Here is an 18493-nt window from a genome sequence, read left to right on the forward strand (position 1 = left end):
GGGGACTTTGGGCCCATTCACAATCTCTCAGCCTAACTTACATTCTCAAGATTGTTGTTATAAGAATTAAGGGGAGGAGAGCAATGTGACAAGCAGCTTTGGGTTCCAATTTTTAAAAAAGCAACGAAGAGGAAAATATGTACATTGTTCAGTTGCCATTGCAAAAATGAATAATTTATCAACAAAACATCTTGGTTTGTATTTATGCTGACTTACTCTTGTGTGAATCAGAAACACAATCACTGAAATCAAAACAGTAAAACTGATCTACATCAAGAAATTAGGCTCAAAGGAAAGAAAGTATTTGATGTACTTGGGTCAAATGCTTCTCCGGTTACTTCAGCGTAAATATACATTTGCATTCATGTCAAAAGAGAACATAGTGTTCAAGGTAATTGATGCAGTAGCCTATAAATGTCATGCTGTTTCCATGGAACACTTAATAACATCATCAATACACATTTTAACACAGAATTTTGCCTTACAAATCTGAAACTGGCAATGACTGATCAGAATAACTGCAACAATTTCCATTTACTATTCCCAGCATCAGAGTTGATTAAACAATTCCCCCTTACCAACCTCAATACAATTTACTGAGAAATAATAAAGCTTTGACTCATGGGTATTGTTAGGAATGACTCATGGGGAATGTTAGGAAGTTCACTAAGTTATGTGTTGTGGTATTAAATATCCATCATAGCAGCTCATTCATTTTATCAGTATGAACTGCCACAGCAGGAAAACTGTAACAGCCTTCCAGACTTTGCACTGAATCAAAGTCTGTTCATGTGCCCATACGTAAAAAAGGTTTAACAAAGCAAGGGAAACAGCAGTGGTTTTCTATTTCAATATATTTCAATAACATACACAACATTTATTTAATCAATACAGGTATTGTGCATAAACTCAACCCCGCTTCTACAATCTTGACATATGGAATTTTTTTAACTTAACTTGAAGCATATTTCTTCAATCTCAACTGACAGAGAGAGAGTTAATCTTGAGTAAATCCTATCTAGGAAGTAGACATTCATAGACACTCCATTTTGAGAAGGTATCTAAAAAGTCTAGCACTTAAATTGGATAAGTGTTAACAGAAGAACTCTGCACAGCAAAATCAAATGACTCTTTAAGGTAAGGGGTGGCTTTGGCAGCTTGTATATGTAATCTAAAGACGAATGTCCAGAATATTAACTAGTACTGCTTTCTCAAAATATCATCACTCTTAGACAATGCAAATGTATCCATTTTTCTACCTAACTTGTTTTTACACAAAATAAACACTACAGAGTAAGCACAGGTTAAGTAAACCTATGGCTGAAATGCAGAAATAAAGCAAAATAGTCACACCTACTATGCTAGTTCTTATAGATTAATTAATACAGCCAGAAGTGTAATGATAAGCAAACAGAGAATTAATATAAAGAGTGAATTAATATACAAAGAAACAGGAAACACACTATTACCACAGGGCAATTAATTTAATCATCCTCTGCCATTCACCCCTGACAAAATTTTGACCTGGTAAAGACATCACACAAAACTATGATTAACTAGAACATGGTCGCTCCACTACATATGGCTTGATAGGTTCATGATCTGAACCTGGTTTCTTACAGCCCAATCCAGACTCCTTGGACAATGAGACACAGCACTGCTGCAGCGCCACCCCACCACCTCCAAAGGGCTTCTTCGCAGCACGGAAAGCACAAAACAAAAAATCCAAACCCCAACTGTCCAAAAAAACCCATAGGGAATAATGGACATATGACACAAAAAATGTGGTAAATGTCCCAGGGGGGGGGCGGGAGGGAGGGCAGTGGAAGCTGACAAAGATTGACTCCACTCCCTGGTCCTCCCTCAGAATGCCCCAGCCATGTCAGCGCAGTATTCTGTGCCAGCAGGGCTGGGGAATGGCAGCAGCTTCCAGGTCAGGCACTGCAGGACTGCACGACGCCCACCCACCCACACATCTCTCCCCTCCACTGGCACATTTGCCCCTTGCATCAGCAGTGTGGGCACCCATGCAGCACAGGCACCACTCCTGCACCACTCACTCAAGTAAGTACATCCTCCCTCCAGATTGGGCTGCTCACAACTTAAGTTTAATGAAATATAGCATACAAAGTAGTGCAGTCATTCTGGATAAATCTACGGCCCTTTCCGCACGGGCCAATAACAGCACCCTAGGGATGACAAAAACGCCATCCCTAAGGAGCTGTTCGCATGGGGGGGCCTCGCTCCCCCCAGCAGCGCAAAGCCGCCATTTTCCCACCTCGCTCCCGAGCGAGGTTTTTGGAAAACAGTGGTTTCCAGCCACTGCCGTGCGAACAGCAGCGGCTAGAAGGTGCCATCCCCCCCCCTTTCCTGAACAACGTGCCTTCCCTGCAACCTTCCGGCGTGTCGCCCAGGCCTGGGGACATGCCCCCCCCGCCCTGCGACTCCAGAGCGGTCGTGCAGGGCAGGGGGCGTGTCCCCTGGCCTGGGCGATGCGCCAGAAGGTCGCAGGGAAGGTACGTCGATCGGGTGACGGTGCAGCCTGCCTTTACTGGGACCATTCGCACGAACGGTCCTGGGGGGGGGGGTGTCGGCGTTGTATACCTCAATTGACATCTGAACACTAGCTGGATTACTGTGGGACAGTCAGGAAAAGACTGAAGGTGATGAAACCAGCATTTGTCAAGGCAAACCAAAATGTGAACAATCATCTGCAAACCAGATGCTGCTTTCATAAGTTAACCATAGCCAAAATAAACTATGCTTCTGTGTCTGAGCAGTGCAGCTACAATGAACATTCTATAATCAAGCCGATAATCTCCTTTTCATGGGGCTATGACATTTTTCTAAAGTACTGCCATTTTTATCAGTGTCAGAAGAATTAAAATTAATTATGAATCCTAACATATACACACACACATAAATATATATATATATATATATATATATATATATATATATATATATATATATATATATATATATATAGAGAGAGAGAGAGAGAGAGAGAGAGAGAGAGAGAGAGAGAGAGAGAGAGAGAGAGAGAGAGAGAGAGAGAGAATAGCATTCAAAACACAGATTGATCTTGCTAATACTATAGCCACTAACATGCCTCTGGATTCTTGCAATATTAATAGGTGTTAAAATTACATACAAAGAATATAAAGGCATCTGATATAACCCTTTCTTATTTCAAATGACTTTGCTCAGATTTCATGTAAAAAATGGCAATTTAGCAAAAACTGCCAATCAGGGCATTCTACTGTCACAAAGGTAGAATTTTATGGCACTACTTGGTAGCTTTTAAAAAGCATACCTTTTACAGCACCATTTTTATATACCTTCTCTGTACACTTGTACACATCACTAAATAAAATTAATAGTGCATGCAGAGTTTCCTCTAAACTGTACTAGCCAGCACCAGCACAAAGATTTTCACACTCAATGCAGAGTTAAGAACATAAGAGAACATAAGAACGACCCTGCTGGATCAGACCAGAGTCCATCTAGTCCAGCACTCTGCTACTCGCAGTGGCCCCCCAGATGCCTTGGGGAGCTCACATGCAGGATGTGAAAGCAATGGCCTTCTGCTGCATCTGCTGCTGCTGCTGCTCTCGAGCACCTGGTCTGCTAAGGCATTTGCAATCTCAGATCAAGGAGGATCAAGATTGGTAGCCATAGATCAACTTCTCCTCCATAAATCTGTCCAAGCCCCTTTTAAAGCTATCCAGGTTAGTGGCCATCACCACCTCCTGTGGCAGCATATTCCAAACACCAATCACACGTTGCATGAAGAAATGGTCCCTTTTATTAGTCCTAATTCTTCCCCCCAGGACTTTCAATGTATGCCCCCTGGTTCTAGTATTGTGAGAAAGCTGTCAACATTTTCTATCCCATGCATAATTTTATAGACTTCAATCATATTCCCCCTCAGACATCTCCTCTCCAAACTAAAGAGTCCCAAACACTACAGCCTCTCCTCATAGGTGGGTGCTCCAGTCCCTCAATCATCCTCGTTGCCCTTCTCTGCACTTTTTCTATCTCTTCGATATCCTTTTTGAGATGTGGCGACCAGAATTGAACACAGTACTCCAAGTGCGGTTGCGCTACTGCTTTATATAAGGGCATGACAATCTTTGCAGTTCTATTATCAATTCCTTTCCTAATTAACCCCAGCATAGAGGCTGCTTTGAGGGTGGACTATCTGGCATGATACTCAACTGAGGTAGCTCCTCTTCCTGACCTATGCCCTCCCCAGGTTCTATCCCTGCATCTTTAGATTTTCCCAACCCAGAGGTGGCAACACTTTCTGTAAAACAAAGAAAGGATGAAGAGAGAAGTTAAAATAAAACATTTTCTGCAATGAAATTTAACTTCATTCTGTTTCCACTTATAATGTTTAAATCATTCTTAAAATTCAGTTTAAAATAATTCATTCTGAATTTTTACAAGGTTATTACCACTTACTATATTGTGTAATAATGGTAAACTAAAAAAACTAATTTGTTTGTTTGGTTGGTTCAATTTATATGCCACTCTCCCCAAAAGGGTACAAGGCAACTTGCAATAATAAAACATAACATAAACTCAATTTAGTAAACAATTAAAACTGCCATTAATAATTGGGACAGTCAAATGTAGACTCACTCACAATTTTAATGGTAGTGGCTATTTTGGTTCACGAAGTACAGTTTTTGCTCCCAATACTCCACAGCTTAGAGGAAACATTGCTCACAGGAGCAGTTAGAAAGTCAGCTTCTGTACTTTCTACTTAGACTTTTTACAATTGTAAAATATACACAAACTAACATTAAAGCCTATTGCAGGGGGAAATGGAATGGGCTCTAGAAAAGTAGGTAGGAGGTGCAGATCTCCTGGGGCATTGCCCTTTCTGTGCTTCCCAAGTCTGGTGCTGCTTGGGAAGCAGGGAGGGGGACAGAGAGGGTCCAAACCCCCATGTGGGGCTCAGCTAGCATGGAGGATTTGGCTGTCCGCCCCCCTTGTTTCCCAAGCTCTGAGTGCCTTGGGAAATGTAGAAGGGGCAATGATCATCCATGCGAGTCTCAGTAAGTGATACTAGCATGGAGGATCGGGCTCTTTCCCCTCCTCTCTGTTTACCAAGCTTGGGAAACATGAAGGGCAACAATTCTCCATGAAAGACTCAGCTAGCTGTGGGCAGTGGAATGAGGAGGCTTGTGCCAGGCCATGCGGGAGGGCAGCTTGTCACCCATGCCCTGCCAGGTTTGGCCTAGTCTTTGGGCATAGGAAGAGGGCAGGCAAGGGATGGGGAAGGTTGTGCTAATCCAGGCATGCCATGCCAGCCCCACCTTGCTCCTTGGTCAGATGGAAGGCAGGCAGGGGACTGGTTGGGCAGTGGGACTGGTCGGGCAGACACATTACCAACCACAGCTGGAAGTGAGGGACACATTAGAATGGCTAAAAGTGAATGCTGTGTGCCAATTGGTTGAAAGTGCATTGTTGACTCATTCCATCCTTTACTGAATTATGTCACAGGACTATATAAATATCAAAATAAATGTACCTTTCCATATTATAACGTTTAGTGAATTGCCTTTCATTCTGACTTGACAATTATTTTACCAAAGTATTCTATCATTTACTGATAACTTGAACTGGATTTGGGATTTTGTATTAATGTTATTAATGTATGCCATTATCTTAATATAAACAAATTTTCCCTCCCTCTCACTGATCAGACAGCCTTCCTGACAACATCTCTCCTCTGACAGGTCCCCCCTGACATCTGGCAGGGGATAAGGGGCAGGGTAGCCAGATCCAGCTGGGAAAGTCCTGGAGATTTGGGGCTGGAGCCTGGGGAGGACAGGGAGCTCAGTGGGATATAATGTCAGAGTCCACCCCTCCAAAGCATCCCTTTTTTCCAGGGAATGCAGTCTGGAGATGATGTGTAATTCTATGGTATCTCCAGATGTAGGGTGACATCCCTATTTGAAACAAGGCTGTGTAATTTAATAAAGCTCCCCCATGGCACCAAAATCATCCATGTTCAGTGGTTTAAAATTCAGCAATTCAGCAGCTTTCTCATTCCACAAACAATGGCACTACAAGCCATCACTTCTACAGAGTGCTTTCTGGTTATATTACAGCTATCAGTTTCATGTTCCATAGGGTCACCCAAACAAATATGATGCTTCCCATATTGCTTAAAGGTAGAAGATATTGTGCCACTTGAGCCAAACAATCTAGAAATGAATGCAACGTCATTGATTTGTGCAAGTAATATTGCTTGAGAAAAAAATCTGTTACATTCGCTGTGGAACTTCTTGCAATGTTATACTAAAGTGTCGCACTGGATTTCTGAACACAAAAAATATTTCAGGTACCTCTTCTAGCTGAAACTTGTACATAGTATTTTCTAAAGATTACAGAATGGATCGCGTGTTTCTGTTCTGTAGCAAAATTCTCTTTGAGGATAAGGCTCTGCTGGGCTAGGTGTAATTTAATCCACTTCTGCCTCTTCATCACAGACACCCACACTGTGTGACTTATTCTCCATGTCTCCCAACTCCCAGTTTCTCTTTTTTTATGTTCATAGGTGTCCACCTCTGCAAGCACCTTCCATATGGGCAAGTATGGCATCTGACCTTGATAATTTTACCAATTTAGCCAGAAATAAGATTAGACTGGGGAAAAATGGAAGTCACGAATCCCTGTGAAGGCAGCAGAGCACTAACAGAGCCCAGAAGAGAAAGTGTTCATTCCTTGAAGTATAAATGGCAGTGATGCTGCTTTTGGAGGGAGCTGATCCCTCACCCATAAAGTTTGTTTAATATACTATTCCTTTTTTATTCTGCTTCACATCTCAAATTCAGTCATATATGGCAAACCTACATGACCACACCTATTCTGTGACACGCTCTTTGCTAAAAACTGTTAATAGCAACAGACAATGTGACAATCTGTCCTTTAAAATGCATTTATAAGGTTTTCTTCATTTTAAAACCTCAGTAGAAGGAAAAAGAGCAAACACAGAACAACCAAGCTATACTGTACTTTTCATGGCTGCTTTCAAATGCTGTATTCTTCTCACAAAGTTGGTGTGATGTGATAGTTACAAGTGTCAAATTAGGATCTGGGAGACTCAGGCCGTTTCCGCACAGCCAGAGCAGTGGCTTCCCACTGGCTTAAATAAAACCGGTGAAGTGTCAGGACCGCTCGCATGGAGTCCCGCCGCCGACACTGCCTGCAGGGGTGGCTCCACATGGAGCTGCCCAGTGTGTTTGCGAGGCACTTACCTTTCCTTCCTGTGCAGCTCTGGATGGCTGAAAAGACACGCCCCTGTTGCCCTCCAACCCCGAAGGAAAGGCAAGTGCTTGCAAACACTGAAGGGGCCAAAACCAGTGACCTCATGCTGGTGCAGTTTGCACTGTGCTGGCAGGAAGATGCCACTTTTGGAAAAACTCACTCCCTAAGCAAGTTTTGAAAATGGGGTCTTCCCGTCATTTCGGGGGCCTGCACATGGCGCTGCTGCGAACAACGCCTCAGGGACGGTGTTTTTTGGCCATGTAGAAACGGCCTCAGATTCATTCTGGGTGACCTTGGGTCAGTCATGCTTCTCAGCCTATCCTACCTCCCAAAGTAGTTGTGACGATAAAATGGAAGAGGATGATAAATAAGTTCTAAGAGGAAGGACTGGAAAAATAGGTTGGAACAAAAGCAAAATAGCAAAACCAAAGATCAGTGCGGTACTAGGGATCAAACTGTACATTATTCTATGCAGAGTTTTTCCAGTCCAAGCACACTGAAATCAAAGTCTTAGACAGCAGTAATTATGTATAAAATTGAATTAAGTCTATAAATACTATATACTTTCTTTGGGAATATTATCTCATTTTTTGCTAGTGACAGAAAAGCTGTTTCCATCCTATTCCATCCACTGTTGTGACATCTGGCAACTTGTCATGAATAATATAACAGCAGATATCTACTTTTACAATATGCAAAATAAATTATCAACCACACCAGATAATTTTTAACAAACACTGGAAATAATATATTGTTGAAGGCTTTCACGGCTGGATTGAACTGGTTTTTGTGGGTTTTCTGAGCTCTGTGGCTGTTGTCTGGTAGTTCTTGTTCCTCACATGGACACTCTCTTCTGAAGACCATAGCCACACAGCCCGGAAAACCCGAAGACCATGGCCACGCAGCCCGGAAAACCCATAACAACTAACTAGTAATAACATTAATTAAACCTAGTGTCTCACACTTAGTGTGTTGGTTAAAAATCTGAGGAGAAACTCTTACAGCATATTTCACACAGGAATGTTTTACCTACAGATAAGTTCAGATCTTATCTGTTGTTGCAAAGACTGTCCAAATCAAATCTTTGGTTCATAATGCCTTCCATCAACAGCAAACTTCTAAGAGACCCAAAGTCAGACAAATCCCCTCTGGGAATACTGTGAATTGACCAACCCCACCAAAATTAGTCAGTTGGCTATTATTTGACCACCGTAACATATTACATCACACTAAGAATTCTTCTATATTAGCAGTAGCCTATTTTTTTTTATTACTACAAAATATCTGCTAACAGCCAAGAACAAAGGAGGGCTCTTTCATGTGCAGCTCTAAAGGTGCCACAGTTGATACTCTTTTTCACTGAAAGATCTAAGTAATTTCATCCGTTATATGCTGGATCATCTGTGTTTTATAATGCTCTGTTCAAGTCCTAGTGCCTACTAACTAGAACCCAAGCAGAGAATTCTTAAATAAAGACGGTCCAACATGTGGCAGACGAATTACAATTCTGCTTAGATCTTTCAGTGGAAAAGGATATACAAACATACAGACTCCATAGAGTGATTTGCATAGTGAGTATCTGGTTTGTCCTCCTCTCAGGTGGGGAGGAGGCACATTTGCAAGTGTCCAGGTGGAATTCATGTGTTATCACATTTGTATGTGTCCTGTTGCGGGGGGGGGGGGGGGCACATTTGCAAGTGGAGTTCAATTGCGGCTGCATTTTATGTGTCCTTGTGGTTTGCAACTGCAAATGAACTCCACCCAGATACTTGGATATGGACCTCTCCAACCAGGACACATACAAATGCAATTGGCAAATGAACTCTGTCTAAACACTTGCAAATGTGCCTCATCCTTCCCACCTGAGAGGAGGTCAAAGCAGATACTCACCAGACAAATCACTCCATGCCATCCCACAGAGAGAAACACATCTTACCATGACATACCTCTAAAGATGCCAGCCACAGATACAGGCAAAACGTTAGGGGCTAAATCTACTATACCAGGCCACTCGGCCCAGAAAACTCACAACAGCCAGTTGATTCCAGCCATGAAAGGCTTTAGCAATACATACAATTGTATATTTGTATATACTTTAATACTAGCAGGGCACCTGTGCTTTGCTACGCATACTTCATCATAGGCTCTTTATGAATTTTGGGGTGACATTCAACATACTTCTAGCCTGTTTGTGAACTTTGGGGTAACATGCAGCATATTTCCTCACAGCCTGTCTGTGGACGGATGGGTTTGTTTTTGCATATTTTGCAGCAGCTTCCTGTAGTTGTCTTTTTCTAATGCAATGTGTTATTGCTCTCTTTCACCTGGTGGGCTCCAAAAGACGTCATGTGGAAGCAGCCGTTGTATTTTTGGGATGCAGAAAGGAAGTGTTCTGCCATTGGATGCTAATGAGTGAGAAGGCTGCGAAGAGGTTCAGGGTAGGGTTGAAGGGCAGGGAGCTGGACTGGACTGCCACTGCAGCACATTCCTAGAGACTCATCCCGCCACTTCAGAGTACAACACCAAACACAGGGTGATTGGAGACCGAGAGCAGTAAACTTGTCTGCGCAGTAATCAATCTGATGTCCATATGCAAAACCCGACAAATGTTTAGTAGTCCAAGGTGATAGTGTGGTTTGTAATCTGTTTTGATTGTATTTGGCTGTAGCGGTATTGTTAACGTGAGGGTGGGTGGAGGACTACTTTTTTACAGCCTGTCTGTTAACTTCGGGGTGACATTCAGCATGCTTTTTTGCAGCCTGTTTGTTGAAGCTAGTGGTGTTTAACTGTCACTCTTAGAATGTTTGTGCAGCATATCTGTGGACTGAGGGGCTGGTTTGCCCTTAGAATGTTCGCGCTGATGGCCAGAGATGAGCAGTTAAAACAGTAAATGTGTAATAACTCAAGTAAAACTGAATATTTTGAAAAATTCTTTCTTAGTGAGTACCTAAACCACATAATGAACCGGTGTGCCATATTTCAACATTGTAGGTTCGGTGGTTTTTGAGTTCTGTGCATGAGTCAGTCAGTGAGTGGTATTTCACATTTGTAGATATAGATACATTTATATTTGTCTGATATAAAGTTATAGGAGATAACCATTTCATTAAAAAAATTATGTTTCCTGACAAGCACCAATTCCCCCTTTTGTCTCTTCTTGTACCTGAAATTGTGATTCTAACCAATTGGGGATCATCCTGTGGATGTAATGACATTAAAGTTCAATATAGGCAATCAAATTTGACTGTGTTGTGACAGCCATTTAGGACTAGAGCAGTACTACCAAGATGCACTCTGAATTAATTATATCATAATGCCACATAGCCAGTCAGATTTGGCTACAGATTTGATAAGAAACCTTGGCCTCACCCTGAGTAGATGGTGGGGTAAAAGATCCATGCTGCAACCTTTTCCTGTTGTAGTCCTCTTGAAAAATTACTGAAAGACACAATGGCTCACTAGTGTAGAGTAAAATATTTTCAAAATAAGGTTCAGAACTACCATAACCAGTGGTGGGATCCAAAAATTTTAGCAACAGATTCCCATGGTGCTGGGATTCAAACTGGCATAGCGCCAATGAGGCTGGGCGGGGCACGATGGGGGCATGGCCGGGCATTCCGGGGGCGGGGCATTCCTGTGCGGGGCTGTGGCAAGGACCCAGCCGCTGCGCCGGTCCTTGGGCGGGAAACTAATGCACGCAGACGCAGGCTGCCATGCACGCTGGTGCACCTCCTGCTAGACTGCTTCAAGTTCTGCACGCTACTGCTGAGAGGAGGGGCGTAACTAAGGCAAAAATCATGTGGCACAATCACCAATTAGTAATTCCCTCTCGGCACACACAAATAATTAGTAACCTACTCTCGGAAACCTGTGAGAACCTGCTGGATCCCACCTCTGACCATAACATACCTGACTATTATTTTACAGTATTTGCCCACATCTTGATTAGTTGTCAAAGTATTTTTTTTACCAAAGTACCAACTTCTGTCTCAGTTTAGCTTCAAAGGGTAGCTATGTTGGTCTCCAGTAGAACAAGCAGATCTGAGTTCAGTAGCACATTAGAAATCAACAAGATTTTCAGAGTATAAGCTTTTTGACAGTTAAAACTCCTTTCCTATGACTAAGGAAGCGATGACTCTTAAGAGAAGAAGAGTTGGTTTTTATATCCACTTTTGTCTGAAAGCAGCTTGCAATTGCATTTACTTCCTCTCCCCACAACAAGTCCCTTTTGAGGTAGGTGGGGCTGAGAGAGTTCTGAAAGAACTGTGATTGGCTTCATGTGGAAGACCAGGAAAGCAAGCCCAGTTCTCCAGATTAGAATACACTGCTTCTGTGGAGGAGCGGGGAATCAAACGCAGTTCTCCAGATTAGAATATGCCACTCTTAACAACTACACCACACTGGCTCCCCCAAAAATGTGTTGGTCTCTAAGGTGCTTACTGAACAAAAATCTAGCTATTCTATCTCAGTTTAGCTTCTCTCAATATTAAATCATTACTAATATCAAAATGTTCCTAGTTTGTAAAACGTATTCATTGCTTTCTCCCCAGCAAAACACATACACACACACACACACACAAAACAGTCATCTGTTCTAAGATTTCTTTTTTTAAAATCATTCTAATTAGTCATCTGTTCTGAAGAATTGGGCCCTCGAGGTAAAATTTCATCACATTAAAATGTGTATTTCAAAATGATCACTGATTAAAAGGGTTATTGTATGTCTCTTTTAAAAAAGACATCAGGCAGTTTGTCTCTTTTTAATATATCAACACACTATATCTCTCCAGATAAGATATCTCTTGAACCTAAGGGCTTGTCATGCCATGCCAGGCAATTCGCTGTTGGGTAGCCTGTCATTCACTGATATTCAGAAATTTTCTGCTCCTCACTGTGAAGGTTCCCTTTAATCACCATGGCTAGTAGCCCCTATAGAACTATCCTCCATGAATCTAACACTATTTTAAATCCACCTGTGCCTGCAGCCATGACTACATGATCTGGCAGTGAATTCCACATTTCAGTCATTTATTAAGCAAATAATTGCTTCCTTTTTCCTTCTGAATCTACAGTCAATCAACTTCACTGGGTATCCCTGTGTTTCACTTTTTGAAGAGAGGAAGTAAAAGATCTTTGTTCATTCTCTCTACCCCATGAATACATTTATAAACCTCTATCACAATCTAAACATATTTTATAATTGTTCCTTATTTTACTTTTACATGTACAATAGATCCTTGCTAGTTGTGGATGTTTACTAATTTGTGTTCCGAAACCAAACATTGAGATGTGGCTAGTTCTAAGCACATAACTCCTCTGGGTACTGGGGAACACAAATCAGTACACTGACCCTGCACCCTGCCTCTACACAATCACTGGCTTGTCAGAACTGTGTCTACAGATGGAGGGAGAAAGGAGTATGCAGGTTGGGTGAGCGGTGCAATGTTCATCTCACTTGCTCAGTTTGGCATCTTGTGACACAGCACCCACCTCACCTGCCCAGCCAGGCATCTTGTATGCTGGGCTCATCTGCTGAATCGCCATGCAACTTACCCAGGCTGACCAGGTGAGGTGGTTACAGCTGTGTGGCATCATAAGCAATGATGTTGCCTAGCTGGGTGCCACATGCAACTTACCTGTACTCCAAAAGGGGGCAGGGCCTTTTCCAGGGGCATTGTGTCCTCCTAGTCAGCCCCTGAGGGCAGCTACACTTTGCCTCCCAGTATTAGTTGATTTCACCTTTCATGGAGATCTCAAAAACGGAACCCCTGCAAATAGCAAATGTCTACTATACAAGTCATTCACAGACCACAGCTATGCTGAACAAAAATGACTCTTTTATACCATACTCATGGGGCTGGAATATTCCTCATAATTGCAAAATAACATTTTGTTCCTTGTGCCCCTGTAACCCATTGGGGGGAGGATATGATACCTACTGAACTTCACAAATTTTCACTTTTTGAAAACTACATAAAACATAATCCTACTTCTTTTTAATCTTCAAATTTAATCTTCATTCTTTATCATTCACATATGAGCATATTTTGTTTTAAAAGTAGAGGCTAGGCACCTTTGGATTTCATATTATTTGCAAACTGTGCCATTGCCCTCAATGCAGTAAAACACATAGTTTGACATGCTGTTTGATATATACTATAGTAATTATAGTGACCATTTTTTCCCGATTGAAAAAAAAGGACTATATGGATTAAAGGAACAGAGAAGATTGATCAGATTGTAGGAATAAATGTTGTGGGAAACAGTAATGATTATGATGATAAAATGCCATTTGAAGAATACTTTGCTTGGAATGATCAGAAACCTAACAAGTCCTGCAGTTAATACAACTGTGAGAGTCAACATGGAGTAGCGGTTAAGAGCAGCTGGCTCTAATCTGAACAACTGGGTTCGATTCCCCTCTCCTTCACGTGAAGCCTGCTGGGTGCAACTAGATTGGTCACGCTTCTCCCATAATTTTAACAGCCCCAACTACCTCACAAATCATATGCTAACTCTGTTCATATAATCACATATAGAAGATTCTTAAGCTGTAGCATTGATCACAATAACCAGTGGCTATATGCAAAATGGAATAAACATATATGGGATTTTCTCAGCACCGTAATATTTATTCTATTTATCAACATTGTCTTTTTCATTTATCCCTTTTCCCATTATGTAATATTTATGCTTCCAGTCTTAACCAGTATTTTCACAACAATATATTCATTATATTGTTATTACATACAGGCATTCTAGAACATATATTCATTGCCATGCAAGTGCTTTGAGCCCATAGAATTATTCAATAGTAACTTCAATAATATCTGGATGGCTGCCAAACATGTGGAAATTATACCTCGGCAAACCTTTAATTAAATTTCTTCACATAAAGAATGTCTTTAAAAAATGTTGCTCAAACAATCATGCTTCAAATGTGAAAACAGAAGTTAGAATGAGCAATATATGTTATAGTATCTACCAATGCAATCAAACCCAGAGATCAGGACCCAGAGATATTTACAATCAAGACTAGTTGCAGCTCAAAGACCAACAAAATTTTTGTAAATCAAAACTTACTTATCTTGATGAAGTGAGCTTGAATTCATACAAATTTATATCCTATATCTTTTTGGGTGGGGGGGTTGGTCTTTAAGGAACTACTGGACTCAAATTTTGATCTACTTCAATAGGCTAACATAGCTACCTACCTGAAACCACTTATAGTCAAAGTGCGCATCTATACTTTTGTGCTCACTGGTGCCGGCTACTTTAGTTATTTGACCAAGTAATGTAGCTAAGAATGACTTCTGCTATCACAAAGTGGCCATAAATCATTCTTTATTTACTATGTTTTTATACAGCTTCATTGGCACAAACTTCTATGATGTTAATAGTTTTACAGTGCCCATGCACTAATACCGTATTTCCTTAAAAGATGAAGGAAGCACTTCATAGTAGGGACTGTTATAAGCTGTTCTTGAAGCATTCACTGTAATCATACAGTATGTGTGAACTGATTTTATGGCACAAATAACTGGACAAGTGTTACTGTCCTTTGATCTGAGGAACTTAGAGGGAACTGTATGATAGTGCAGCTGTAGTGTTTAGGTTAAAGTTTGCAACCTGAACATTTTAATTAGTGTAATAAAATGTGTTAAACAAAGGGGAACACAATCCTGTGCTATAATCATAAAGAATAAATGCAAAAGACTATTGTGGGTTTGTTTCAACCATGCTGTTCTTATGCATTAGGTAACATGCTTCACACCTCAGAGGGCTAAGTGCCATGAAATGTGTGATGTGCTTTCACAGAGAATATGTCAGCAATTGGAATCCTGTGATTGTTCCTCTCTCTTGTGTGCAATTATGCAGTGGCCAAGCATTTTCTAAGTGTGACTAGTAGGTATTTCTTTAGGGAGTGCTTAGACGTACTCAGATCCAAGTATTGACAGGCTTTGGATCCAGAGAATTCCAGGTGTTTGTTAACTAAACATGTGAGAATTCTGTAGATTCCAGGTGTTTCCTGACTAGTTGTTTGAGGCAGATCAAATCCAACTGGTATTCATTTAAATTAACCCATTTTAATTTAAACTAAGTTTTTACATTTTCCAAATATAGTTCCTACCTACATTAAAGAAATCTATTCTGTAAATTGAAATGATAGTAAACAAAAATGTATTTAATGTAAGTAACTTTTGTAAAAAGAACACTCCTAAAATAAAAATCCTGGGCAAAAATTTTTTAATATCTATTGTTCCTCAAAAGATCTTTGACAGGCACAGAACATTTTATCTACAAAACTATTCTTTTACCTCCACTGCTGTCAAGCAAAAGGATACCCGACAGTGGCATAGAGAATTACTTCTGCAGTGTTTCCTCTTCTTCAGATTAACCCTTTAGATATTAAGTGGGAGGGGAGTAAGAAACATTTTCCAGAAATTAATGAAAGAGGGTTGGAACTATAGTATCTTTGGAAAGGTTGATCCTTAAGATTCAGAGGTCTTATTGCCTAGTCACATAAAAGTGGGGGTGAGGAAGGATCACATAACATTATGACAGGATAATGGTTCTCTATTCATGCTCACAGGGATTCCTATTTATTATTCCTTCACATATTCCTGAGCCCCAGATTAGTAGAGAAAAATTCCAGGACTCAACACAGATGAACTTTGGCACAAATTAAAACCTGCCTCCTCCTTTATGCTGGCAGAAGCCCAGGCAAAATCTTGGACCCTGTGTACAGAGGGACACATACCATCTGCTTGTTGAAGATTTGATTTTCATTTGTTGAGCTCAAAGTTCACTGCACAAAGGGCAAGGGAGAGTTTAGGAGGTGAGGTAGGTTCAGATTGTAAACTGACAAAACACTGACTTTTAATTATGCGTACAAACACAAACCTTGTGTCCCCTGTAGTCAAGTACCATGATTTTAAAGCCAACAGAGTGAAATCCCAGATAGAAGCAAAGCAAACATCAGAGCAAATGCATAAAATTCCTGCTTTCTGACTCAAAGGAGGGAGCCCCAGCCCAAGCCAGAGGGGCAGAATTCCAAGGACAGCCAGGAAATCCACCTGGTTGAAAAGTGCACTATACCTTTACACCCTCTTTGCTCTCAGTTCCTTTCCAACTTTGCATCTTATATTATCAACAAGGGAATCTAAAAACAGAGTGACTTTTTCCACAGGCTTTACATCTCCTTATTTCTGTACTTGAAGTCAAGCTGAAATCTGTTCCTTTAGATCACACTTAAGAATCCTTATGGACATTTCTTTGCAAAGAGCCATCAGGGCAAAGACTATGAGAAAGGAGAAAGATAGAGCAGATAGGATTCAGATGGAGGCAGATCTCATTTCTGCTCAGTCCCACAATCTGTTTACCGTGCCACTATCCAGATTTGATATAATGTGCAGCAATAACCAAGCACACAGTTCTTTTGAGCACGTGCTGAGTGAAAGTGACTGTTTCTGAAATAGGGATTGGAGGGCACAGCCAACTGAAGTAGTCTGTCTTCTAAGGAGGCGTGAACCCCAGGAAGATATTTCTCCTTTGAGAAACTTTGAGCAGGGAAAGCAAAACCATCTCCTGAAGTGCCGAGTTCCCCTTGGCTCCTTTACACTCTCACAAGTCTCCTCTTTACCCAATCCTGCCCTCCACAGAGGGCACAGTTACCTGCCAATACGCCCCCATTTAAACTTAGCCAAACTGCATCAGCTTCTGCAAGCTTCTCGTCCACTCAAGGACTCCCTAACCATGCAAACCCTCTTCAGATCACAACCTCTTTCTATACTCCAGCCAATGTGGGCATGCTTCAAAATTAGCCTGCCTTCTTTCTCCCCTCCACATGCTGTTCCCATCCCAACACCCCCCCCCCACAGCTCCCCCCTCGAGAGTTTTCCAGGGGAGCCGTGGAGGGCGCGCGAGACACGGGCAACCCTGTACCTGCCCACGGCGCGCGCTCCCTCCAGGGTTCAGTGACCTTTGCGACAGAAGGCGAGGCGAGGCGAGGCGCTGGGAGGGGGGGCGGAGGGGGTTTGTGCGCCTCCTTCCGCAGCAGCCCGCGCCAGCTACAGTGCTTGCCTGCCCGCCCCCCGCCCGCTGCCAGGCGAACGGGTCGAGAGCGCGTGGCCTTCCGCCGGAGGGTTACCTGTCCTATATTGATGTAGCCGTACTTGCTAGCTATCCTGTTGGCTTCCTGCAGCCCGCCACTTATCCGCACAGCCCAGTGGTTGGTGTATACGCGAGTCCTGCAGGCGGGCAGCAAGAAGCCCAGCCAGAGGGTGAGCAGGCACAGCAGATCCGCTCCGCTTCGGACTCCCCAGCGGCAGCGGCAGCCGCCTTTCCAGCCCATCTTCTCTGCTCCGTTCCGCGATCAAGCCAACCAGCGCAAATCCCCCGGTATTTGGTCTCCTTGCAAACTTCTCCCCGCAGTTTCCTTCCTGCCTTCGCTTCTTTCCAGACGCCTCGTTCACCTCCGAGCACCTCCACCAGCCGCGGCAGCCACAAGTCTTCCCAAGTTACCGCAAGAAGGAAACCAGAAAATGCACTGAGCCTCCTGAGGGGGCTTAGGAGATGGACGCCTCGCCACGCTTCTTAGTTCCCTTCCAGGCGCGGAAAGTTGCGAACCTTTCCCCCTCTCACACTTTCGGCAGCTTTTTGGCTCGCGCCACCAGAGCCTCCGGGAGAAGCGAGCGGCGACCACGGTGGAAAGGAGGGCTCGCCTCTGACTAGCTTTCCTCTCTCGTTCCGAGTCCCAGTTGGCGTCCTGCTTTTCTTCCCCCTCCTCTGCCCGCTCTCCTCACTTGCCCGGAGCAGAAACAGCAAGGGAGGCAGAAGCAGCAGGCAGTGTGTGAGTGTTGGCAGCCGAGCGCCTCGGTTCAGTCACGCTCCGTAACCTCCCTCCCTCCCTCGCCCCCCCCCCCTTCTGCAAGCGGGGAGAGCGGAGTGGAAATGGCAGCGGCAGCAGCAGCCTTCTCTGCATGGAAGAGAGACTCTCGAGCCCCCTCCCGTCCGATGTCCGCGGTCTCCCGGAGCACGCCCGGTCCTAGCGCTTCTCAAATGCCACCGTGTTAGAAAGACTTGACGATCACGCAACGCACCGGAGAGTCCCCTGGTCTTACCTAAAGTCCCATTTTATAGCAGATCTTTTTCAGGGGTGGAAAGCGTATATAGAGCAAACCTTTAGAAACGTAGATAGCCATGTTGG

The 18493-nt window shown here is 42.8% G+C and overlaps 1 protein-coding gene across 1 annotated transcript in view; it reads right to left on the bottom strand.

Moving 5' to 3' along the window:
- The window catches only part of PCSK5 (proprotein convertase subtilisin/kexin type 5), a 215578-nt gene extending 197358 nt beyond the window's left edge, over positions 1–18220 (bottom strand). The window contains exon 1 of the mRNA XM_048504377.1: positions 17435–18220. Within this exon, the coding sequence (XP_048360334.1) occupies positions 17435–17638 (204 nt within the window). The 5' untranslated portion in view covers positions 17639–18220. The remainder of the gene's footprint in view (positions 1–17434) is intronic.
- Between the last annotated feature and the right edge of the window lie 273 nt (positions 18221–18493).

Source organism: Sphaerodactylus townsendi, linkage group LG07 (genome assembly GCF_021028975.2).
Source record: "Sphaerodactylus townsendi isolate TG3544 linkage group LG07, MPM_Stown_v2.3, whole genome shotgun sequence".
In the NCBI taxonomy this organism is placed as follows: domain Eukaryota; kingdom Metazoa; phylum Chordata; class Lepidosauria; order Squamata; family Sphaerodactylidae; genus Sphaerodactylus; species Sphaerodactylus townsendi.